The sequence below is a fragment of the Mauremys reevesii genome, linkage group 1 (assembly GCF_016161935.1).
Source record: "Mauremys reevesii isolate NIE-2019 linkage group 1, ASM1616193v1, whole genome shotgun sequence".
NCBI lineage: Eukaryota > Metazoa > Chordata > Testudines > Geoemydidae > Mauremys > Mauremys reevesii.
In genome coordinates, this window is record NC_052623.1 from 60,055,919 (window position 1) to 60,080,136 (window position 24,218).

General features: G+C 50.4%; 2 protein-coding genes across 8 annotated transcripts in view; one reads left to right on the forward strand and one right to left on the reverse strand.

The window, feature by feature from the left end:
* Window positions 1-515: 515 nt before the first annotated feature.
* LOC120384668 (protein FAM205A-like) lies at window positions 516-9,217 on the reverse strand. 2 transcript variants are annotated; one of them, XM_039503754.1, is made up of 3 exons: window positions 9,158-9,217; window positions 7,321-7,372; window positions 516-6,928 (listed from the first exon to the last, which is right to left on the reverse strand). In XM_039503754.1, exon 3 carries the CDS (start codon window positions 4,142-4,144, stop codon window positions 551-553), a length of 3,594 nt encoding a protein of 1,197 aa, XP_039359688.1. In that variant the 5' UTR covers window positions 4,145-6,928; window positions 7,321-7,372; window positions 9,158-9,217; the 3' UTR covers window positions 516-550. The 2 variants fall into 2 exon arrangements, with proteins under 2 accessions (XP_039359688.1, XP_039359618.1); XM_039503684.1 differs by lacking the exon at window positions 9,158-9,217 and adding an exon at window positions 8,986-9,116.
* A 5,482-nt stretch (window positions 9,218-14,699) lies between these two features.
* NEK3 (NIMA related kinase 3) overlaps window positions 14,700-24,218 on the forward strand; it is a 33,436-nt gene continuing 23,917 nt past the window's right edge. For 2 of the 6 annotated variants that reach the window (XM_039521041.1, XM_039521046.1), the window contains exons 1-4: window positions 14,895-15,064; window positions 18,499-18,743; window positions 19,756-19,849; window positions 20,281-20,378. In XM_039521041.1, coding sequence (XP_039376975.1) covers window positions 18,627-18,743; window positions 19,756-19,849; window positions 20,281-20,378 — 309 coding nt within the window. In that variant the 5' untranslated portion in view covers window positions 14,895-15,064; window positions 18,499-18,626. Of the gene's footprint in view, window positions 14,760-14,894; window positions 15,065-17,411; window positions 17,427-18,498; window positions 18,744-19,755; window positions 19,850-20,280; window positions 20,379-24,218 lie in introns of those variants that run through there. The other 4 variants (XM_039521042.1, XM_039521045.1, XM_039521044.1 and 1 more) reach the window with 4 other exon arrangements.

Consider the following 24,218-nt stretch of genomic DNA (forward strand, 5'->3'; position numbering starts at 1 on the left):
CCCGCACGTGGACATTGGCATTGAAGGTCACACTCTTGGGGGATGGAGCAAGTTTCTGAGGGGGCGGCGGGGCTCCGCGTGGTGCAGCCACCGACCTGTCAACCTGTCCTCTCTTCTCCACCGATGCCCTGGAGGTGACGCGTTTGAGGAAGCCCAGCATGATTCCCCTGAAGGTGGAGCCCTTCCCTTACAGGGGATGGATGTTGACTCGGCCCCTCTCCCTGGAGGTGCATGAGGCAGCTGTTCAGCCCTGGGTGGTGCCTCAGTCAGCACCATGGCCTCTGTCTGCCTCATGTTGGTTCCAGCCCTTGGGCTTGTCCCCTCCGCCGGCATCTCTCTCATGCCGCGTCACCCCTTGGTGTCCCTCCTCTCCTTCCACCCCAGGCTGCCTTCCCCCTCCGCGTCCCAGGCTGCCATGGCCTCACTGTCCCAGTCCCCGACCATCTCCCACTTGCCCTCAGTGCTGAACTGGGACAGCCCCTCTGCAGACCGCGGGCGCTGCTCCGAGGGGCTGGCTGGCCACCGGCTGCTGGACAGGGGGCACACAAGCTCATTGGAGGTTGCGGATGAGCCTTTGTCTCCCGCATTGTCTCTGGTTACTGGCTGGGGATGATGTGTTGGTGGGGCCCACATCTGGCCCCCCTGCTTCCTCTCCATCCTCAGCGCCAGCGGGACCTTCATACAGGCGGGCGCCAGCTGCACGGCCCAGATCCCGAGACTGCTGGTAGGATGCACCTTGCTCCCCTCTGCAGACATCACCTGACATCTCCCTGTCCCTCTGGCGCACGTGAGTCTCTAGCTGAGCCCTCGCCACATCTGACTTCTCAGCCCCCTTGGCAGGACAGGGCGGGGGGCTGAGTCCCTCCTCACCAGCGGTGAAGAGGCCATGGCACGTCTCACACAGGTTCTGGTTTGCCTGGCTCTGGGACTCTCTGATCAGTCTCTGGCCCAAGGAGCCAGCTGTTGGGAATCCCAGCTCTCCTGTGCCCGTGGGACGGACTCTTTCTCCCAGGACTTCCTGACGGGGCCCTCCCAGCTGGCTTTTCCAGCCCCTCCTGCACTGCAGCCGGATGTTCATTTCCCGCCTGTGTTCCTGGGCAGCGGCTCTCAGCCGCTCAGTTGCCATGTCGGCATAGATGACCTGGGAGCGTATGACGCAGGGCGGCAGGATGAACGAGCCCAGGGCCTTCTGCGCCAGGTGGATGTCCAGCCAGTGTCCCACGGCCCGGGGAGAATCAAGATGCACCCGTGTCAGCGTGGGCCCCTCGGGCGCTGGGCGAGAGGCTGCGCGAGAGCTTTCTCCCTCAGACCAATCAGAGGCCCTGGACTCGCTGCCGTCCAGAGACGACGGAGAAGAGGCAGGTAGTTCATCTTTTGCCAGGCTGAGAGTGCCCTGCCCCTGCCATCCGGGCTCAGCATGCATAGGGCTTGGAGCTGCCGTGTCTCCTAGGAGAGTTGCTGACCCCCTTGCATGGATATGCTGTGTCTGCCACACAGAAGAGCTGGTCCCTGGAGAGCAGGCGCCATCCAGCCCCTCTAGCTTGCAGCACAGGCAGTCCAAGCATGTGCAATGGTCCATTTCCAGATGGCCCACAATTTCCAGAGACAGAGGCTGCTTCCCCCCTGGGCCATGGTGGCTGCGGCTCTGGACTATTCTCCTGAAGCTGGATTCCAGCTCCTGTGAGATCCTCTTCTCATTCCAAACAGCTGTCTCCACAGATGAGCTCCGGGAGTGTCTGCCGGTCCCTGTCATCCGCGGAGCTCCTTCGCCATCGTGGGTTCTCCACTGCCCGGGACTTTCCTCAGAGCTCTGCTCTCTCTGCTGTGGGTGAGGCTCATGGGCCGCTGGGCACAAGGCCCGTCTCTGGGACTCCTGGGCCCTGTGGGAAATTCCCAGCACCTTCTTCCTGGGAAAGTCCAGGGTGGATTTCAGCTCTGCCTTGTCCTCCGGGAAGCGGCGTGGGGAGCCGGGGGTCCCTTCCCCATCGCTCATCTGGGAGGTCTCCTGGCTTCTCCTGCTGCTGCTCTGCAGGGCATGTTGGGACACTGCCTCAGGACGGCTGGCTTTGCCCTCTTTTACCCCCATTTCAAGCCAGTGCTGGGACTGGTGGGTGAGGGGCTCCCTGGGGCCTGGCTGGAGCTCTTCTGATTGCCCTGTGGAGAGGGCTGTAGGACCTTGGGGGAGTGTATGGCAGACATGGAGCTGGGGCTGGGTTTGGCCTCTGGGCTCTGCTCCTGGTGGGGCAGGTGGCAAGAACATCCGTAAGGACTCCAGGATCCTCTTGGGCAGGCCCCATCTCCGCTCCAGGGCCAGTTTCCTCACGCATGACTCCAGGCGCTCCCTGGTTTCTGTCTGCAGGAAGAGCAGGCTGCCCGTGGTGACGCTCTCTGTGGCTGGGGCCTGGACCCGCCTCGGGGGCCCCCTCCCAGGTGGTTGGGATGTGAACACGCCCAGCGATCTCTGCACCACACGCGGTAAGTCCCACTTGTGCTGGAGCTTCTTTCTCAGGATGTGGCTCTCCAGACGGTCCCTGGCCTCAGCTGTGACCAGAGGCGGCCCCGTGACCAGAGGTGGCTTCTTGTAGCCGTTCCTCTCCGGCTCCTCAGCCCCCACACGTCCAGCCAGGCCCATCTGCGTCCAGGCCCTCCCCGCTGCGCTCCCCAGCGGCACAGCCGGAGCCTTTGGCATCATCCTCCACAGAGACACCGCCTGCAGCGTGGGCAGCCCCCAGAAATGCACCAGCTGCTTGTGTGTCATGTTCATGTCCAGGGTATCCACAGCCGTGGGTGCCGGGCAGAGTAGGGAGCCGGCCCTGGGCTTGGGGAGCTTCTGGCCTGTGCAGATCAGCCTGGGGAGGCGTATCCTCTCCCCCTCCCTGGCCACTCTCTGGGATCTCTTCACCAGGGCCAGCCTCACCCCCAGCCTGATCTCTAGGCTCTTCCTCGCGAGGTGCCGCTGGAGCTCGTCCCTCCGCTCAGCAGCAAGGCCATGGGTTCTGCTGTCTCCTGCCAAGCGGCTCCCTGCGGGGACATCTGGCTGGCTGGGCCCCAGCCGGCTTTGCCCGATGCCCCTTTCCCCACCGGCCCCAGGAAGCTGCGGGCCAGCCGGCAGGGCAAAAGCTGCAAACAGCCGCAAGGACTCCTGGATCCTCCGGGGAAGCCCCCACCGCCGCTGCAGCGTCATCTTCCGGAAGTGGTGCTCCAGGCAGCCTCTCGTGTCCCCGTCCATGAGCGAAGGCTCCTGCCCCAGGATGAGGACGTGCAGCTCGGCGCGCTGGCGGGCTGTGGTCGGCCCCGGCAGCGGGGGCTCCGGCACAAAGGCTCTGAGCGACCGTTCGATGAGTGCAGGAAAGCCCCTTTCGTGCTGCAGTTTCTTCTTCCTGACGTGCAGCTCCAGGGCCACTCTGGCCTCCGGGCCCAGGAACAGAGCCTCCCGCGCCCAAAACTCAACTTCAGCCTCACAGGGTGGAACCAGCCCAGGGGACGCCCTGGGAATCATCCTGCTGAGGGATTGGGTGTAGAGAGTGCCCAGGCCCCACAGGGCCGTGAGATGTTTGTGCTGCACATTCAGCTCTAGGTGGCAGATGTCCTCCGGGTGCACGAAGGGCAGCAGGGGGTTCCTGGCTTTCGGGGCCCTGTCCCCAGCAGGGATCAGCTTGGGGAGGGGCAGCCGGGACATGAGATGCAGCTTTTGCCAAGAGCGTCTCACTGCAGCGGGGTCGGCCCCCAGCCGGGTCTCCAGACATTTCTTTGCCACGTGGATTTGCAGCTGCTCCTGAGCGTCACATCCCAGGCTGAGCAGTGGGTGGGGAGCAGCGACCACTCTCCTGGCTTTCCCCACGCCATGCTCCAGGTGCATGGTGCTCTTGTGCCAGGGCAGCAGGAAAGGCCCCTCTGCATCCCTTTCTGCGGGGCCATGGGGCCTAGGCTCCGCGTGCGCTGAGGCAGGTTGAAGCAGCCGCACCGACTCCTGGATCCTCCTGGGCAGTCCCCAGCGCCGGTGCATGAGACTCTTGCGGAGGCTGAGCTCCAGCTCTCGTCTGCTGCCCTCGCTGAGGAAGGACAGCTCGGGCTGGAGAATGGCCACGTCCCTGTTGGCCGGCGGAGGGGCCTTGGGCTGGCTGGGGTGGAGGGGAGCCGCCATCAGGCCCTGGATGGATTTCTGGACGATCAGAGGCAGCCCCCACTCGTGCTGCAACCTCTTCTTCTTGACGTGCAGCTCCAGCTCCTTCCGGGCTCCCGGTGGGAGGAAGGGCAGCTCCTGCTCCGTGAACTTGGTCCCAGCTGCTCGGAAGCTGGAGGGCGGTGGGGTGGGCAAAGGGCCTGCATGGAACAGCTTGGCCAGGGACTCTCGGTAGAGTGTGGGCAGCCCCCACCTGAAGCTCAGGTGCTTGTGGAGAAGGTTGAGCTCCAGGTGATCCGAGGCCGACTGCTCCAGGAAGAACAGCTTTTGGGGCCGCTGCTCCAGGGATCTCTGGCCCGGCTGAATCAGCTGGGGCAAGGGTAGCTTTCCCACCTGGCAGGCAGCTTCCTGAGAGTGTTGGACCCTGCGGGGGATCAGGCCCAGACAGATCTCTGTTTTTCCTGGTCACATGTCTCTGCAGCAGCTGGTGGCACGTGCCCCGGCTGAGCTGCTGACGCCATGCAGTTCCCAGGGCCCGGCTAAAGAGACAGCCACCACTGTGGGGCCCACGGGTGCCGCCCTGGAGGGTGATTCTCTTGGAGCCCTTCTCACTGACAGCCCCCTGAGAGGCCGGCTGGCCCTTCTGCCTTGCGTGTCTGGATGTGTCCCCGGAGCTGCGGTCATGGGGGGCATGAAACCCCGCAGGGACTCCCGCACCCTCCTGGGGAGCCCCCACCTCCTCTCAGCCACCCTGCGCCGGATGTGGGCTTCCAGCTCCCTCTTGGTGGCCAGAGGGATGGGAGGGGCCCCGCTACTGACATGGAGCTCCATGGCTGCAGGCCAGCCGCTTTCCTTGGGCCTGGGACGCATGGGCAGGGGTGGCATGAAACTCCTCAGCGATTGCCACACCAGGCCCGGCAGGCCCCATTCGTGCTGCAGCCACTTCCTCAGGACATGCCTCTCCAGCAGCTCCCGGCCCTCAGGGGCCACAAAGGGGGTCTCCAGGGGGTAGAACTCGATGGCCGCACCCAGGGGCAGCAGCGGAGCGAGTGGCACGGGCGGGGAGGGCACCATCTTGGCCAGGGACTCCGCATACAGGTTCGGGCGAGCCCGCGTACAGCACTGGATGTGCTTGTGCCTCATGTTGAGCTCCACGCTGCCCGCCTTGCGGCTGAGCAGGGGGCAGAGCTGGTGGCGGGCCAGGGGGGCCTTGCAGCCTGGGGGGATCAGTTTAGGCAGGAGCAGGTCTCTGCGCCCCAGGGCAGCCATTTTCTGAGAGCTCCTCGGCACGGCGGGCAGCGCGCCTAGTCCGATTTCTAAGCCCTTCCTGGCAATGTGCCCCTGCAGCTCCCGGGTGTCTCTGCAGCAGTGCGAGCCGGGCACGGATTCGGACGCTCTGGCTGGGAGGCCTGGGCTAGGTCTCGAGCTCTGAGGCCGAGCGTCTGGGCTGCCCTCGTCACTGGGCTTGGCTCCCTTGGAGCCCATCTCCAAGACGGCAGGGGGCCGAACTGGGGGTGTGGAGGTGTGGCTGGCATCTGCAGCCTCAAGGACTCCTGGATCCTCCAGGGCAGCCCCCATCTCTTCAGATGCACCATCCTTTGCAGATGCCGCTCCAGCCCCATCCTGGAGCCAACACTCAGGAAGGGCAGGGCCTGTGGCATTGTCACCACCCTGCCTGCCCCCAAGGGTCTGCATGTGATGGGTTTCGGTGCTGGGGGCATGAAGATCTTCAAAGTGCTCTGCAGGGTGCAGGGCAGCCCCAGGGCATGCTGCAGCCTCTTCACCTGGACGTGCCGCTCGAGACTCACCCTGACGTCGCTCTGGAGGAAGGGAGTCTCCGCTTCGGCCAATTCGAGCCTGCCGGGCACACGCAGGGCTCCAGGGCTGACCTGCGCCGGGGGCCTCCCAGCCAGAGACATTGGAGCTTCCCCTGCAGCCCTGGGTGCTGTGTTTTCTTGGTCTCGCTGCCGTTTGGCCTCCTGCCCTGACATCCTGGTCCCACCTGGGGACTTGGCCAGAAACGGCACCCAATCGGGGTGATGCGCCTGCCTCTGGGGAGCGGCCTGGGGCTCCTTGCTCTGCCTCTGTGCAGGAAACTCCCGACCCAGCCATGTTCCCCTTGGCTTGGTGGGAAGGGCTCATGCTGGGCAGGAGAGGGGCTGGGGTACTCCTCATGCCTGGAAAGAAATGGCTCGTGCTGGCTCGATCCCGTTCTCAGCTCCCACGTGAGTAGGGGCGGCTCATGCTGGAAAGAAGAGGAACTCTGGGCCTGCTCTTGCCCGCGAAGGAGAGTCTCATCCCAGAGACAGGAGCAGCAGAGACATTCCTCCTGCTCCGTGGAGGAGCCTTTGGCCTGCTGTGGTCGGGGCAGCCCCTCCTCATCCTCCCTCGGTGGGTGGCGCTCTGTTTTCCAGCTGCCTGCCTGGCGCTCAGGAGGGGAGCGGGACTTACTGGGTGGGAAGGGGCTCTGCGCGGGTGGGAGGACCTGGTTGCCTATATATGTTCTAGAGCGGCACCACTGCAGCACATCCAGGCCTCTCCACATGGATCTATCCAGCAGGTTCCTCCCTTTGGAGTGGGAAGCGGGAGGGGGAGGTGACCCTGGCCTGGCAGGGACCCACGCACTGGCCCTGTCGGTGTTCACCAGCCGCTCGGCTTGCCGGGCCGCCTCGTTGCACAGGGTACAGTCTGAGTTGTCACACAGCAGCTGGCGGATGGAGCGGCGCCTGGAAGCTCGGCGAGTGCGGCGTGAGGGGTCCCAACACAGCTGGTCACGTGGCTGCTTCACCCGCTGCTTCTTTGCACCTAAAACAGAACAGCAGCGAGGGCTTCTGAGGAGAGATGGGGCCTGAACGTAGCGGGGGCCACCGGCACCCCAACCGTGATCCCACCCACCCGTACCGCCCCAACCCCGAATCCCCATTCCTGCACTGCTCCTAACCCTGAGGCCCCGCCCCGTGCCACTCCTTCTCCTGGCGTCCCGCCCTCTTCTGACCTATTCCCCCCCAAGGCCTCGCACTCACACCAAGCCCCGCTCCTCAGCCACTGCTTTCCTACAAGAGCCTGCCCGCGGCTTGCTCTTTCTTCTCTGCACGCCCTTCCTCCTGTTGCTTGCCCTTACAGCCAGGTGGAGGGCTTGGGAGAAGCCCAGGGATTCTGAGCCCGGGAGCCGTCAGGGAGTGTGAGGCAGGCCTTACCTTCTCCCTTGTCCTCTGTCTCTCTCTGCTGGAGCCTGCTGACCATAAGAGCCTGCGAGAGCCAAGGAAGCAGCAGAGTTACATGATACCCAGACTGAGGCCGTGTAGTGCCAGCCTCCTGCCCAGCCCAGCCCAGCCCGGTGCCAGGGGTGCCTGCGCTTCCCTCCACTTCCTGCAGCTGGACAACTCCAGGCTCCTTCAGCCATGCCCCGGGCTCCCCACCCAAGTGTCATTGGAACAATCCTGGGTCCCCCATCCCCCGACATCAGGTCATCGCCACACCAGAGTCATAGCAGGCCAGGCTGTGGCCACAGCCTCCGCAGCCGCGCCCCACTGAAGCCAGCTCACCCAGAGTGTCTGGGATGTTCTACTGCCCCGGACCCACACGCATGGGCCCCATCTGCCCCTGGAGCTGGCAGGGTGATTCCCAGCTCGCACAGACAGATTCATGCTACATCCTCTCCAGCTAGCAAGCTAAACCCAGAGATGTAAGCGTGGTTTCACGCACAGTGGCAGCACAGGCTAGTACAGACCCGGCTGGATGCTGTGGATATGGATGGGGGCAGCCACATGCCAAGGGGTCCCTGGTTTGCCTTTGCCCCTCACCCAGCCCATGGCCATATGCCAGGGAACACAGGCTGGAGGGAATACCCTGGGCTCCCTTTCTATTGCCTGGGCACCAGGCTGCCCCTGGCACTCTCTCAGCCCCTTGAATTCCAGGCTGCCCCATTCTGGCACCAGCTGAGCTGCGGATTACAGACTGCTCAAGGAACCGAGGTTGTAGGAGCTGCCACATCGCCCCCAGGGCTCTGGGGACCCCAGCACCAGGAAGCCCAAGCAGGGCCGTGTGCTGGGACGTTAGTTCTGGGGCTGGGGGCCAGATGAGCCATTCAAGGCCCGGTTGTTTTGGGGAGCTGGGTGACAAACACAGACATTGTAGCTGGCTGGGCACCCTGCCTGGAGCAGAAACGGCATCAGCCGCAGAGTAACCCGGGGGGAGGGGCAGCAGGTTCCTCCTTCGCTGTCCGTGGGCCCTGAGTCTGACCCTTGCCAGGGGACGGGGTGATTTCTGCCCCTGGTGTTATGAGTCGAATGAGGACCAGGCCCTTGGGCTTCGCAATGTGCTCTGGCTTCCTCTTCTCTCCGTCTCTCCTGGTTCCCACCTGTGAGCCCAGCTCCCTAACTGATCTGGGACCCGAGGCAGGATCCCCAACTGACCAAACCCAACGGCTGTCCAAAGATCTGTCCTGGATTCCCCTTTTCTCCCCACCACCTCTTGCCTGCCCTCTTGCAGGGACCCAGGAAAGCTTGTGGCTTTGGGAGGGAGCTGGGAGGGTTTGTTGGTCAGCTTTCCCGAGCAGAGGGAAATAACTGGCCAGAGCCGGCTTAGTGCCAGGAAGCCTGGGACTACGAGGGAGAGCCCTGGTATTTCTAGCACTAGCTGGTGGTCGGGGCAGTAAGGAACAAGCAATGAATGGAGCCATGAGCTCTGTCTGTGGCCCTGTCTCTCTCTGCAGATGTGCCCAGCCAGCCCAACGGGGCCTGGTCAGAACAGGGGGCCTCGGGCGCTCCCACCCACCCTCCCTTCCATGGGGCTGTGTCCAGGCAAGCGCTGCTGAGAGCGCAGGACGGCTGCAGGGGGGCTGGGTAGGGGGGTCCTCCTACCATCCTGCTTCTCCAGGAGAAGCTGTGCTGAGTCACCATGGCCACCCAGATGACCAGGACCAGAAGGACGCAGGTGTACAACACCCAGGAGCTGTCCCAGCAGGCACAGAACCAGCTCTGCATGATCCCCACCCCCGCACCAAACATGCTGGGGAGGACGGGCTGGACGCACACTGGGGTGGAGACGCTACACTCCCTGCTGCTGCTGCTGCTGCTGTGGCTGGATCTCTCCCGAGGGGCTGTTTGTTCCAGTGACGCATCATAAAGGGCCAGGACTAAGCGGGTCCTGACATCACAAAGGGACTGCAGGCATCAGAGGGGGGCAAGACCCTGGCTCCCTGCAGCCCCTCCCCAGCACCCCATGTAGGTACTTAGAGACTGTGACCGAGTCACCCCGTAACCTTCTCTACGTTAAGCAAAAGAGATTGAGCTCCATGAGTCTCTCACTAGGCGGCAGGGTTTCTAACCTTTGAATCAGTCTTGAGACTTTTTTCTGACTTCTCTTTCATTGATAGCATTGTGACGGTGCTGCCCGTGGGAGCCAGCTGAGGTCACTCAATCAGGGTGAACTGCAAACCAAACGGGGCAGACAAACTCCAAAGGCTGGTGGATATTCCAATATTTAGATTTACCAAGCCAGCACAAAACAGCTTTTATAGTACCTCACTGGTTACTCAGAAGTCCAAATAGTTCCCTTAAAGTGCCCAGCCTCAGGCCTCCATTCAGACACACCTGTCAGATATGATGATGATTCCTGAAAATCTTATCTCATCATATAAAAGAAAAGGTTCTTCCAATCCTAAAGGATCAGCCACATACCCAAGTCCAATTATAACTTAGATCTTACCCAAAATACACACTAATAGCCAATTTTTATTAACTAAGCTAAAATTTATTAAAAAAGAAAAGAGAGAGAGTGTTGGTTAAAAGATCAATATACATACAGACTTGAATTCAATTCTTGAGGTTCAGATACATGGCAGAGGTGAGCTTGTAGTTGCCAAAAGTCCTTTTAGAAATAGTCCATAGGTTATAGTTCAATGTCCATATTCAGGGTGACTCCAGTCAATGACTGGGGATCTCAATCCTTATGGCTTAAGGTTTCCCCCTCTAGAAACCCAAAGCAGATCTGAGATGAAGTAGGATCATGTCCCAGGGTTCTTATACATTTCCAGCAGCCTTTCGGCCTGAAAAAACAATAGGCTTAATTCCTTTTCCCAAACATCCTGGCAATTAGCACAAGGTAATTTATCCATTAAACAGTTCAGATACAGGTTTCCACAACCTTCAAAGAGACATATAGACAATAACACTATTTCACTCAAGTATCATCACACATGTTAATATTCCTTTTTTGATCATTGAATTAAAGTTATAGCAATAGACAAGACTTGTTTGCTTACATCACATCTACCCTTAAGATCTCTAACAATGCAGACTTACATTTCAAAGCTCTGTTCATTTAGATATCTTCCTAACCAGTCCTTAAGGTTCACCCATGGGTCAGGTCAGTCGGTGAGTTAATTAACTCTTTCTGGCCCTGTTATTCCTCAATGAGATATTAGATTAGACTCATAACGTCACAAACATCCTTCTGGAATGGTGTTCACCAGCATAACCCCTTGGAGAGTGGCATTAAATTGGAGTAACACCACAGTGAATCAGGCAGGCGCTGTGAGGCTCTGGATGGGACTGGTCCCCAGACTGGGTGTCTGTCTGTCAATATCCACCAGCCACTGTCGGAAGATGTGATACTAGACTAGATGGACCTTTGGTCTGACCCAGTATGGCCATTCTTATGTTCTTATGTGCCACTATCTTCCACCCTGGCACTGTTCAATTCAGAGACAGGGAGAGGAGAATTTTCAGAAGAAAATCTGATTAAGCAATTCTCTGCTCAGTATGACTAAGGATATCTCCATTTACTGTACACAGTTACACAGCATTGCCCATGCTTGCATTTTATCAGGAGATTCACTACATTTGATGCAAGTCCTCAACTGCTGGAGTCACGTGATTATATGAGACTCTCAGTTTCCATGACAACAATAAGTAAGTTTCTGGCATTCATGGTGTGACGATGCAGTTCTGGTGGAACCCAACTGAGAGTGCCAATTCAGGACAAATTGCTTAAAACAGGGCAGTTACAGTCAAAGGCTGGGGTTTTTCCACCTTTAAGGCAAACCAAACCAGCCAAAGACGACTTTGGTCTCACCCCACTGGCTAATCACAAGTCACAAGCAATTCCCTTAGACACTCCAGTCTCCCAGTATCACCACCAGTGCCCTCATCCTGGGGATGAATGGTTATGAAAACCAACACCCCAATAAAAGAAAAAGGTTCTCTTGATCCCAAAGAATCAAGCCCCAGGGAAAAGGGGCGGGTTGGGGGCAGGTACTTGGGGCTTAGGGTGGTGTGGGGCCAGGGCCACGGGGAGAAGGGGTTACGTGGGGGCTGGGCTTTGGGGAAAAGTGGTGGGTGGGGGCAGGGGATTGGGGAGAAGGGGCGGGATGGGGGCAGGGGTTCAAGGAGAAGGGGCAGGGTGGGAGCAGGGCCTTGAGGAGAAGTGGTGGGGGCAGGGCCTCAGGGAGAAGTGTGCCAGGCTCAGATAATGACATGGGACTATATCTTCAAAGGGTGTCTAGGCAACTAACCCCCCTGATAAGATTTAGACCCTGGTCCTTGTGCCAAAGGGCTGGCAATGTAATTTCTAGCCTGGCACATGGCAGGGGGCAGGGGCAAACAGTGGTGGGTAGGAGATGGATAAAGAAGGACCAAGGTTACAGCCAGCTGGTTATTTACTGAGGTCCCCACTTCAGCAAAGTGCCTTGACTTCAGTGGAACTGGAAGACCTTCAATTGCTTAGCTGTAGTGAGCCCAGTGTGTGTGTGTGGGGGGGGGGGAAGGGTAGGGATGGGGGGTTGAACTGGAAAAATGCACCAGCTTCCTTGGAACATCAAGACAGGGCAGGGAAGATACAGCCACATGGGGGTCTGTTCTCTAGTACTGTCCAGTGAGAACCGGGGCTCCCATGGGCTCCACTTAAAGGGACCTTAGGAGAATGATTCATGGAGTCCAAGTCCAAGTCCATTGTGATCATCTAGTTTGATTCTCTGTACAGCACAGGCCAGAGACCAGCCCCACAATAGTTCCCAGAGCAGAGCTGTTAGAAAAAACAGCCAAGCGTGATTCAAAAATTGTCCAGTGATGGAGAATCCACCAAGAGCCTGGGTAAATCTCTTAGGCAAGGGTTTATTAAAGAGGACACTCTATATCCTAGACAAGAGGAGAGGAGAGACAGTGATACGTGCAGGTAGGGACGGAAGAGAAACAGACAAAAGAAAGTCCCATTCAATTACATCCCATGAAGGCAGACATCTAAATATTGACTAAGTTTCTAAGTGCTTGTGTACCAATGCTAGAAGTCTAAATACTGAGATGGGTGAACTTGAATGGCTGGTATTAAATGAGGACATTGATATAACAGGCCTCAAAGAAATGTGATGGACCGATGATAATGAATGGGACAGGGTAATACCAGGGCACAAAATGTAGAGGAATGACCTTCTAGGTCATGCTGGTGGGGGAGTGGCACTGTGTGTGAAAGAAAGAGAAAGTCAAATATACTAAAAATCTTAAATGAATCAAACGAACCATAGACTATGGATAGAAATTCCATGGTTGGATAAGAGTATAGCAGTAGGAATATATTACTGACCAGCTGACCAGGATGGCGACAGTGACTGTGAAAGGGACATTAGAGAGGTTACAATAACAAAAAATCTCAATACTAATAGGGTTTTCAACTATCCCTGTATTGACTGGGTACAAGTCACCTCAGGACGGGATGTAGAGAGAAAATTTCTAGGCAGCACTAATGACTGCTTCCTGGAGCAGCTAGTCTTGGAACCCACCAGGGGAGAGGAACTTCTTGATTTAGTCCTAAGTGGAGCACAGGGTCTGGTCCAAGAGGTGAATATATCTGCAGCACTTGGTAATAGTGACTATAATGTAATTAAATTTAACATCCTAGTAGAGAGGGAAATACCAACAAAGCTAACCAAGGTAACATTTAACTTCCAAAAGGGGAACTACATAAGAATGAGGTAGTTAGTTAACGGACATTAAAAGGAAGAGTAACAAGAGTGAAGTGCCTGCAAGCTGCATGGAAATAATTTAACAACATCATAATAGAAGCTCAAACTAAATGTATACCCTAAGTAACCACAACAAGAAAATCCCAGTAAGATGTCCAAAAAACACCACTGTGGCTAAACATGAGAGTAAAAGAGGTGGTTAGAGGCAAAAAGAAATCTTTTAAAAATTGGAAGTTAAATTGTACTGAGGAAAATAGAAAGGAGCATAAACTCTGGCAAGTCAAGTTTAAGAGTATAATTAGGCACGCCAAAAAAGAATTTGAAGAGCAACTAAAAAAAGACACAAAAACTAACACCATTTTTTCCCCAAAGTACATCAGCAGCAGGAAGCCTGCTAAACAATGAGTGGGGCACTGGACAATTCAGGTACTAAAGAAGCAGACAAGGAAGATGAAGCTATTGTAGGGAGGATAAATGCATTGGTTTTCACCTGATTCTTTTCAGGTGACAGATCTGAGGAACTGTCCCACATTGTGGTATCATTACAGGAAGTTTTTGGAACAAATTGAACAATTAAACAGTAATAATTCACCAGGACCAGATGGGATTCACCTAAGAGTTCTGAAGGAACTCAAATATCAAATTGGAAAAATACTAACCATGGTATGTAACGTATCACTTAAATCAACCTCTGTACCAGATGACTGGCAGAGAGCTAATGTGATGCTGATTTTTAAAAAAGGCTCCAGAGGTGATTCTGGTACCTATAGGAAAGGGGGATCCAGAGGCTATAGTGTACTTGGACTTTCAGAAAGCCTCTGATAATGTTCCTCACCAAAGGCTCTTAAGAAAAGTCAATTGTCATGAATTAAGAAGAAAGGTCCTCTCATGGATCAGAAAGTGGTTAAAATAGGAAACAAAGGGTAGAAATAAACGCTCATTTTTCAGAATGGAGAGGAGTAACTAGTGGTGTCCCCCAGGGGTCTGTACTGGGCCCAGCGCTCAGCGCTGTTCAGCATAGTCACCAGGGCCGCCCAGAGAATTCCGGGGGCCCGGGGTCTTCGGCAGCGGGGGGCCCCGCTCAGGGGCGGCTCTAGACCCGAGCGCGCCGAAGACCTGGGGGGCGGCATTTGGCTCCGGTTGAGCTCCCGCAGGCATGCCTGCGGCAGGTCGACCGGAGCCCGGGACGAGTGACTGCGGCAGGTGCCGTGCTCCCGCGGCTCCGCTTCACCTGCCGCAGTCATGCCTGCGGGAGGTCCAGGCGAGCCGCGGGACGAGCGCCCCCTCCGCAGTCATGCCTGCGGCAGGTCCGCTGCGGGAGCTCAACCGGAACCGCAGGGGCCCCAGAAAACACTCGTGGGGGCCCCTGCGGGACGCGGGGCCTGGGGCAAATTGCCCCTCTTGCCCCCCCCTCTGGGCGGCCCTGATAGTCACAACCATGACTGCTCGCTTGGGCGCCAGCCCCAGGTACAGAAGAGCGTCAGCAAAAATAACCCTCCCACGTGGGTTCCCTGGATGACTTTTGTCCGCGAACCACAGAGACGACCCCGCAGCGTCCCACACCCGTCTGATGACGGAGAGGAGGGGCGGGGCGGGGCGGGGCCTGGCTCGGGGCCGGTGCTCGAGCGAGGGGGCGGGGTCTGCGGCAGCCGCCGGCTCGGGAGCGGCTCCAGCACGGTACGGGGGCCGCGGGGCCGCGCCTGGCGACGAAGCGGGGGCGGGGCGGCTGGGCTGGGCGGGGGACCCCGCCCTATGGCGTGGGGGCGCCGCCCCTCCAGGATTTAGCTGGAGGGGGCGAGAGCCGCCGCCAGCCCCGGGGCTGCTCGGGGACGTGCTCTGCAAGAGCAGCTAATCCCGGTGAACGCCTCGGGCGCGCACGTTTAGCCGGGAATTAGGAGTGCTTTGTTGTGGACTAGGATGCAGCGAATTCGGAATAGGGGAGTCTGGAATAAGAGCATCCACACATGGCCTTACCAGGAATGGTTAAGCTGCTTTAAATTCATACCCTATTAATTTTCTTGTATAGCCAAGGTCCTAATCTATCTAGCCAGGGCGTGGGCCCTCTCGCTGTGCAGCACAGGGTGGCTCCTCCACCTAGGCCAGGGGAAGGCAACCTATGGCTAGGGCCGGCTCCAGGCGTTTTTCCGCCCTAAGCAGCCAAAAAAAAAAGAAAAAAGCCAGGATCGCTATCTGCTGCAATTCAGCGGGAGGTCCTTTGCTCCGGGGAGTGAGGGACCCTCCACCGAATTGATATGATAAGCTGGTGCCTGGAGCCGGCCCTGCCTATGGCATGCGTGCCGATTTTCAGTGGCACTCACACTGCCCTGGTCCTGGCCACTGGTCCAGGGGGCTCTGCATTTTAATTTAATTTTAAATGGAGCTTCTTAAACATTTTAAAAACCTTATTTACATTACATACAACAATAGTTTAGTTATATATTATAGACTTACAGAAAGAGACCTTCTAAAAATGTTAAACTGTATTACTGGCATGCGAAACCTTAAATCAGAGTGAATAAATGAAGACTCGGCACACCACCTCTGAAAGGATGCCGACCCCTGACCTAGGCTTTCACAGACCTACTGTCCACACATTAATTCTCCTCATTTAGTGTATCTCTCCTATTTCGGTATTGTTTCTATTGTTCATTTATACCCGTCAGAGGTAAAATTGGGTGTGCTCTCCTTTCCTGGCTATGCATGCTGAAGAATTGATCTTTGACCTTCTCAAAGAGTAGCCTGCACCTAAGCGCATTTGCAGGTGTTAATCTACAACAGAACCTGGGAAGTCTTGGTTGAAAAACTTTACTTTGTTTAGTGAAAAGAAATGTATAATCAACAGCAAAAGACTTTGTTCTATACTAGAAAATGTATCCATTGTAGACAATGGGTGGAACTGAATGGCACTGGACTCTTTCATTGCAAACATAAGCAGGACAAAACTATATTAGGCACCTTCAGAAACTAGGTTTTAATTTTGTTCTGAGTAGTGCTCAGCTATGGTGGGTTCTGAACTGATGCTAAACATGGTTTGGTCTTGTCCGTACTGTTTTGAGCACCAGCTTAGAATGTGTAGAGTGCTGATGCCCATTGTTAGCAATGGATATTCTTCCTGATGTAGTTACAGCCTTATTATTCTATCCCCTTTCCTTCCTTCAGTGAGGTCCTGTCTATCCTAGAGCTAACAGTGGCACAACCTCACTAGTATTAGCAATGTTAGAAACTCTAGTGTAGATGGGCCACCAGCTGCCCTCACTGTCGCTGGCACTTTTTGATTATATTTGTTCTAAGCAGGGTTTGATAGAACAGTCCTTAAAATGCTGGTAGCTTGTTTATGCAAGGGTTCCTGACATTGGAAACCTGGTGCTAGCTCTGGTGGGAAATTTCAGAAACATTTCCTTAGGGTAGATGGGGTGTGAGAGTACTTTTGGCTGCATTCCCTTAACCTTTCAAACTTCTCACCCACTCATTGTGATTAATGTTCTTTACATCTAAATGAAATATCATTAGGGTTTTTGTTAAATCCTTCACAAAATTTACCTTTCATTTTGATTGCCATTAGAGAAAGCTGACAGGGCTGTAGCATATGAAATTTGTGTTGGTGTTTGCAGGGGCGGCTCTAGGCATTTTGCCGCCCCAAGCACAGCAGGCAGGCTGCCTTTGGCGGCTTGCCTGCGGAGGGTCCACTGGTCCCGGAGGTCAGGCGAAGCCGCGGGACCAGCGGACCCTCCACAGTCACGCCTGTGGGAGGTCTGCCGAAGGCGTGGGACCAGTGGACCCTCCGCAGGCAAGCCGCTGAGGGCAGCCTGCCTGCTGCCCTCGTGGCACCGGCAGAGTGCCCCCCACGGCTTGCCTCCCCAAGCATGCGCTTGGTGTGCTGGGGCCTGGAGCCGCCCCTGGGTGTTTGGGATGTGTGCTATAACACAGTTCCTCTAGGTGTTAATCAGAGCTGGCTCTACTGTACATGCAATTTCTTAGAACAACAAAATACAGTATTAGAGGAGTCAAAATGTTTATAAGCTTTTCAGTTTGCTTAGGGCAGCAAAAACCCAGGTTGTAATGCTAACCAAACAAGACAGAAAAGGGTAGTCATTTAGTGAGGTTAAAGGAAAATCCAAGTGATATCAGAGTGCAAAGAGGGATTGTTGAACAATTTAATTTATCATTAAATATTTACACAGCACCGTAAGTGTGGATAGTACAAAATTATAAAAAGACAGTTTGATGTAAATGAGACATAGTGCATCAAGCAATGACAGCAAACAGCCTCTCTTCTTTTTAAAAACAAAACCTCTTAATGTATTTTCAGAAGATGAACTCAGAATTGATGGAGCAGGAGAGGAGGTTAGCAGGGGAAGGTGTTCTGGGTGGTTCTTCTCAACACCTGTGTAACCTTGGGTGACACTTAGCTGATCTGTTCTTCAGTTTGCCTTCTCTAAATAATAGGGTCTGATTTATCATTTGATGACATTGCCACTGGAATTAAGAATCTTAAGCCTAAGAGGGGAGTGAATAAGGGAAACCTCTTGTGCCTCTTCTGCTGTTATTTTGAGTAGTTTTGGTGTTAGAGGTTTCTATTCTGAAAATAACACTAAGCTGAAATAAATGTAACGCACCTTTTGTACTGTGATTTATGAGATCTGGTTTGACTGTAACCCATTCTTTTTATTGTTTATCACACATCCTATGTCTGGATCCTTAATTTTTGGATTTTTTATTTTAAAATGATAGATTTACTATTCATTCTCCGAACAAGCATGAGTTGGATCTTTTTATTAAGATGCACTCTTAACCTTCTAAGGCCTCTACATTTACTTTCTTTATTGGGAGATAAATATTATTCATCAAACGTGCACGTGTACGCACCATCCTACAGGCTTGATCAATAATATCTATCTCCCAATAAAGAAAGTAAATATAGCGGCGTAACAGGTTAATAATAGTATGTCTTAATAAAAAATTCCAATTCTTATATAATCTATTAGTGGGGTATGAAGGCCATCCAAAATAAAATCCACTAACTCTTTATAAACACACAGCACCACCATATATTTTGCCTATTCCAAATATTTTTCATATCCCTGTAAACCTGGCTGCTTGGGACTATGAATCCAGCAGCAAAGATGCAGGTAGAGGAAGATGATGAATAAGAGAAACATCTAGCACTTCACAGGAGTACTATGGAGATTAATTCATTTTTTCAGAGTGTTTTGAGAGTTCTGATTATAAGATGCAATAGATGTACATAGTATTACCATAGTATGAGTTTGTAGTAAAATTTTCTGAAAACCTTATTCTTAGTAAAGTCGTAATAGCATTGAACAAAAGTTCATTTTTTTGGCAATTATGAGCAGTTGTCATTGCCATCATGTTATAATTATATATTTTTGTTATTTTGCCATTTTCTCTCATACAGATAATGTTAACCAAAAATACAGCTTCTGAATTTTTTCCCAAAATTAACTGAGTTTGTTATACAGTTTGGAAGAAATCCTTGTGAAATATAACATTTAAGGAAACGAATAAGACTTGGGCTTACAAACAATGGAAGAATACACTGTATTAAAAGTACTTGGAGAGGGATCCTTTGGGAGAGCTCTCTTAGTTTTTCATAAGAGTAGTGACCAGAAATATGCAATGAAGGAAATAAGACTTCCCAAGGTAAGTGTTTACGCTCTCCTTCTTTGTATTTGTTATCTTAATTCTGTAACTGCCTTTTAAAAACTCACTATACCCTCCAACGGAGGCAGGCTAAGGCTATTCTTGAGAAAGTGCAACATTTCAGAACTTAGGCCCAGATCCCTCAAAGGTATTTAGGTGCCTAACTCTAGGAGTCAGGCACCTAAATACCTTGGAAGGATCTGGGGCTTAGCCAGCCCAGTGATGAGTGCCTTCACTGAGAGATAAGAGTGTTGAGAATCTTACAGGATTTGGCCTTTAATAAATACTGCAGGACTGAGGATGTTACTGGTAACCATAAAGACTAACCAGCATCATATTTGTGGCTGAAGATTAGAATTATGGAATATGGGAAGTTATAGAGAGTTAAATCCTGGTTCCACTTGAAGTCAATGGCAAAACTCCCATTCACTTCACTGGGGACAGGATTTCACTACAAAGAGGAAGTAGGTTGTCAGGTTTGTTGCTGAAATTCAATTATTTCAAATTACTTGCTTTTCATTCAGCTATCCAAGAAAGCTCAAAATTATTTTTCATAGAGGCCTTGGTTATACCCTGATTAAAGTTAAGTTTATACTAAGGCACATTCAAATAATCTGTGATACGCTCTGATAGACCTTCAACTGTTCCAGAGCTAGGAAGTGCTGCCTCATTACCTAGTTCTGCAGTGGTCTGAATAGAAAATCATAAAGTGATGTAGCAAGGTACCCTATCTATTCAAAAAAGCGTACAGAATGGCTCTAAAATACTTACATTCTCTAGAGATACAATTCTGGGAAGTTTATTTTGTGTGCTATTTTTCGCTTATTGATTTTACAATAATGGATGGAGTTTTAAAGTTTCTAAATGAATGGCTTTTTAAAGCCGTTGAAGAAAATAAATTGAAATCTAGTGCTTCAGAAGTAATTCTGGTTTTGAAAATGACACGTAATATACGTAAAGATTTATTATTGCAACATTTGTATAATTGTACTTATTATCAATGTGTTTTCAGTCTCCATCTGATGTACAGAACTCTAGGAAGGAAGCTATTCTGTTGGCTACAATGAAACACCCAAATATTGTTGCCTATAAGGAATCATTTGAAGGTAAATATATAGGTTTTCAGAATATATCTATGTGCATTACAGGTGAGTCTCATCTTACGCTGGGGTTACATTCAGCTGTCCACGCATAAAGCAAAAATCGCATATAGTCAAAATTACATTGAGTGTAATGGGAGACAGAATCTCCCACACTCAGGTACAGTATTTAAATTGTTATTTTTCTCTCTCTCTTTTTTTTTTGCTGACCGTGCAAAGCTGAATTCATGCATGTTAAATGCGCGTAAGATGAGACTCGCCTATATTTAGACTGAAAGCTCTTATTTCACTTGCAAGCTTTTGGTGGGGCCTGGATTTTTTTCTTTAAACTGTATTTCTGTAAAATATGTAGCATTTTGTTGGTGCTATATAATAACAATGATACATTTAGCATGCTAATGAAATTACTAATTAATCTTAAATTATTTAAAATTTAGCTGATGGACATCTGTATATAGTGATGGAATACTGTGATGATGGAGATCTAATGCAAAAGATTAAATATCAAAGAGGAAAGTTGTTTCCTGAAGATACGGTAAGAAAAAGAAACAAAGCCAGCCACATAAGAATACTTTTTTACGTGAACTGATGATCCTCAAATGATGTATATTGAAAATGAGCAGGATGTTAGATAACTGACCTGCCAGGTAGTTGAAGGGTGTTTGAAATATGCCCTTACCTCAGACAATACTAAGGATGTGATGCCACTGTTTTCTTCTGGTGCTGTTCCCCAAAAAGCAGCACTAACCATGGTACTTTGGAGAGTGATGGCAACATGTCAGACAACCACTACACCAAGTGTGGCAACCTTGATGTCAAAAGAACAGGAGTACTTGTGGCACCTTAGAGATTAACAAATTTATTTGAGCATAAGCTTTCGTGGGCTACAGCCCACTTCATCGGATGCACAGAATGGAACATATAGTGAGGAGATACACCTCTACCCTGATATAACGCCACCCGATATAACACGAATTCGGATATAACGCGGTAAAGCAGTGCCCCGGGGGGGCAGGGCTGCGCATTCTGGCGGATCAAATCAAGTTCAATATAACGCGGTTTCACCTATAATGCAGTAAGATATTTTGGCTCCTGAGGACAGCGTTATATCAAGGTAGAGGTGTACATATACATACAGAGAACATGAAAAGGTGGGAGTTGCCATATCAACTCTAAGAGGCTAATTAATTAAGATGAGCTATTGTCAGCAGGATCAAAAAAACCCCAACCTTTTGTAGTGATAATCAAGATAGCCCATTTCAGACAGTTTGACAAGAAGGTGTGAGGATAATTAACATGGGAAATAGATTCAATGTGTGTAATGGTTCAGCTATTCCCAGTCTCTATTTAAGCCTAAATTGATGGTATCTGGTTTGCATATTAATTCAAGTTCAGCAGTTTCTTGTTGGAGACTGTTTTTGAAGCTTTTCTGTTGCAAAATTGCCACCTTTAAGTCTGTCTGAAATGGGCTATCTTGATTATCATTACAAAAGTTTTTTTCCCTCCTGCTGACAATAGCTCATCTTAATTAATTAGCCTCTTAGAGTTGGTAGGGCAAATCCCACCTTTTCATGTCCTCTGTATGTATATATATTTCCTCACTATACATTCCATTCTATGCATCCGATGAAGTGGGTTGTAGCCCACAAAAGCTTATGCTGAAATAAATTTGTTAGTCTCTAAGGTGCCACAAGTACTCTTGTTCTTTTTCTGGATACAGACTAACATGGCCGCTACTCTGAAACTTGATTGTCAGTCACTTTCAGGAGTGGCAGTTCATGATTTGATATAAAAGAAAATTTCACTATGCTGCTGTTTATGTGCATGCATATATCTATATGGTTTATATGTATAAACAGCAATGCAGTGACAATTTCAGGTAAAATCACATGTATGTGTGATTTACCTGCTGGTAGACGGAGACATCTAAATTCAGAAGTACCTGAGATTTCAGAAACTAGGGAAGCCAGTTACTGAAGTAAATCTCTTGGGCCTCATTTTCCATTGCCTTGCACCTCCATTGGCACCAGTGAAATTGGATGTAAAATGCTACCAAATCACAATGGTGGTGATTTACAGTCACTTTGTGCTAGTGTAAGTGACTAAACAAGGTGCAGGGCCTGGTGAACCAGGCCCAATATATTCAAGGTTGAGGTTATATGTAGATATAATCTTCTTAGCTATTTCTGAAATAATTATCTTCGAGGGCTGTTTTAGTTACTAGCAGCCAAAGTCATATAAAACAAATTTAAAATATACAAAAACCTACAAAAAACCTGCTTGAAATTAAAAAAAATCCTTCTGTATGTATGACATTATTTCTGTCTGAACAATGGGTGGGGTGGGACAATTTCAGTAATAACAAGATAAACCTGAGTTATTTGAGAGAGACTGTAAATAGACAACATACATACTGTGTAAAACATAGTGAGACTTGTATTTTTGCTGCCAAGTATCTAATGAAGAGTTTAAAATAAAATCTAAGGGACTGTGAAGTAAAGTTATGAGGTTGTATTGCAAATGAACAGTGAGTGAAACAGTCTGATACAAGTGGATGTAGCCACAGGGTCAAATACTAACTTAATATAAAGTAGTGAAATATGTAACCCCCACCCAAATTTATTTACACTTTATTTATAATAAGTAATATTTTCCATTTTGGAGGCATCTTTTTAGAAAAAAATAGAGGGCCGGGAAATGTTGATCTAATTCAGTAGTTAGATTGGCTGAGCATCCCTAAAAGCCCTACAAAGTACATTTAAAGTATGTTTTACTCTTCTTAAAAATATAGTGACTCGTTTACAGTTAAATTAGAATATTTAAACTATACAATTATAATTGAAGTGCCTGTAAAATGGCTTGCAGAAACAGATTTCTTTGACTGTCCAGCCTTATTTATACTAACAATGAGTGTTTTACTTGCCATATTGAAATGTCACATATCTTAGTAGTTAAATCTTTACACTGTCTAATGGGAGATCACTAGAGCTGTCAAGCGATTAAAAAAATTAATCGCATAATTAAACAATAATAGAATACCATTTATTTAAATATTTTTGGATATTTTCTACATTTTCAAATATATTGATTTCAGTTACAACACAGAGTACAAAGTGTACAGTGCTCACTTTATATTATTTATTACAAATATTAACACTGTAAAAAATAAGAGATAATATTGTTCAATTAACCTAATACAAGTACTCTAATGCAATCCCTTTATCATGAAAGTTGAACTTTCAAATGTAGAATTATGTACAAAAAATAACTTCATTAAAAAACAAAACAATGTAAAACTTTAAAGCCTACAAGTCCACTCAGTCCTATTTCTTGTTCAGCCAATCGCACAGACAATCAAGTTTGTTTATATTTACAGGAGATAATGCTGCTTGCTTATTATTTACAATGTCACCTGAAAGTGAGAACAGGCATTCGCATGACACATTTGTAATCAGCACTGAAAGGTATTTACGTGCCAGATATGCTAAACATTTATATGCCCCTTCATGCTTTGGCCACCATTCCAGAGGACATGCTTCCATGCTGATAATGCTTGTTTAAAAAAAAACATGTTAATTAAATTTGTGACTGAACTCCTTCGGGGAGAATTGTATGTCTCTCACTCTGTTTTACCCGCATTCTGCCATATATTTCATGTTGTAGCAGTCTTAGATGATGACCCAGCACATGTTGCTCGTTTAAAGAACACTTTACTGAAGATCTGACAAAACACAAAAGCTACCAATGTGAGAATTCTAAAGATAGCTACAGCGCTCGACCCAAGGTTTAAGAATCTGAATTGCCTTCCAAAATCTGAGAGGGAGGAGGTGTGGAACATGCTTTCAAGAAGAGTTAAAAGAGCAACACTCCAGTGTGGAAACTTCAGAACCCGAACCACTAGAAAAGAAAATCAACCTTTTGCTGGTGGCATCTGACTCAGAGAATGAAAATGAATGTGCGTTTGTCAGCACCATTTTGGATCGTTATTGAGCAGAACCCGTCATCAGCATGGATGCACATCCTCTGGAATGGTGGTTGAAGCATGAAGGGACATATGACTCTTTAGTGCATCTGTCACGTAAATATCTTGTGACGCCGGCTTCAACAGTGCCATCCGAATGCCTATTCTCACTTTCAGGTGACATTGTAAACAAGAAACGGGCAATATTATCTCCTGTAAATGTAAACAAACTTATTTTTCTGAGTGATTGGCTGAACAAGAAGTAGGACTGAGTGGACTTGTAGTCTCTAAAGTTTTACATAGTTTTGTTTTTGAGTGCAGTTATGTAACAAAGAAAATCTACATTGGTAAGTTCAACTTTCATGATAAAGAGATTGCACCTTATATAAAGTGAATTGAAAAATACTATTTCTT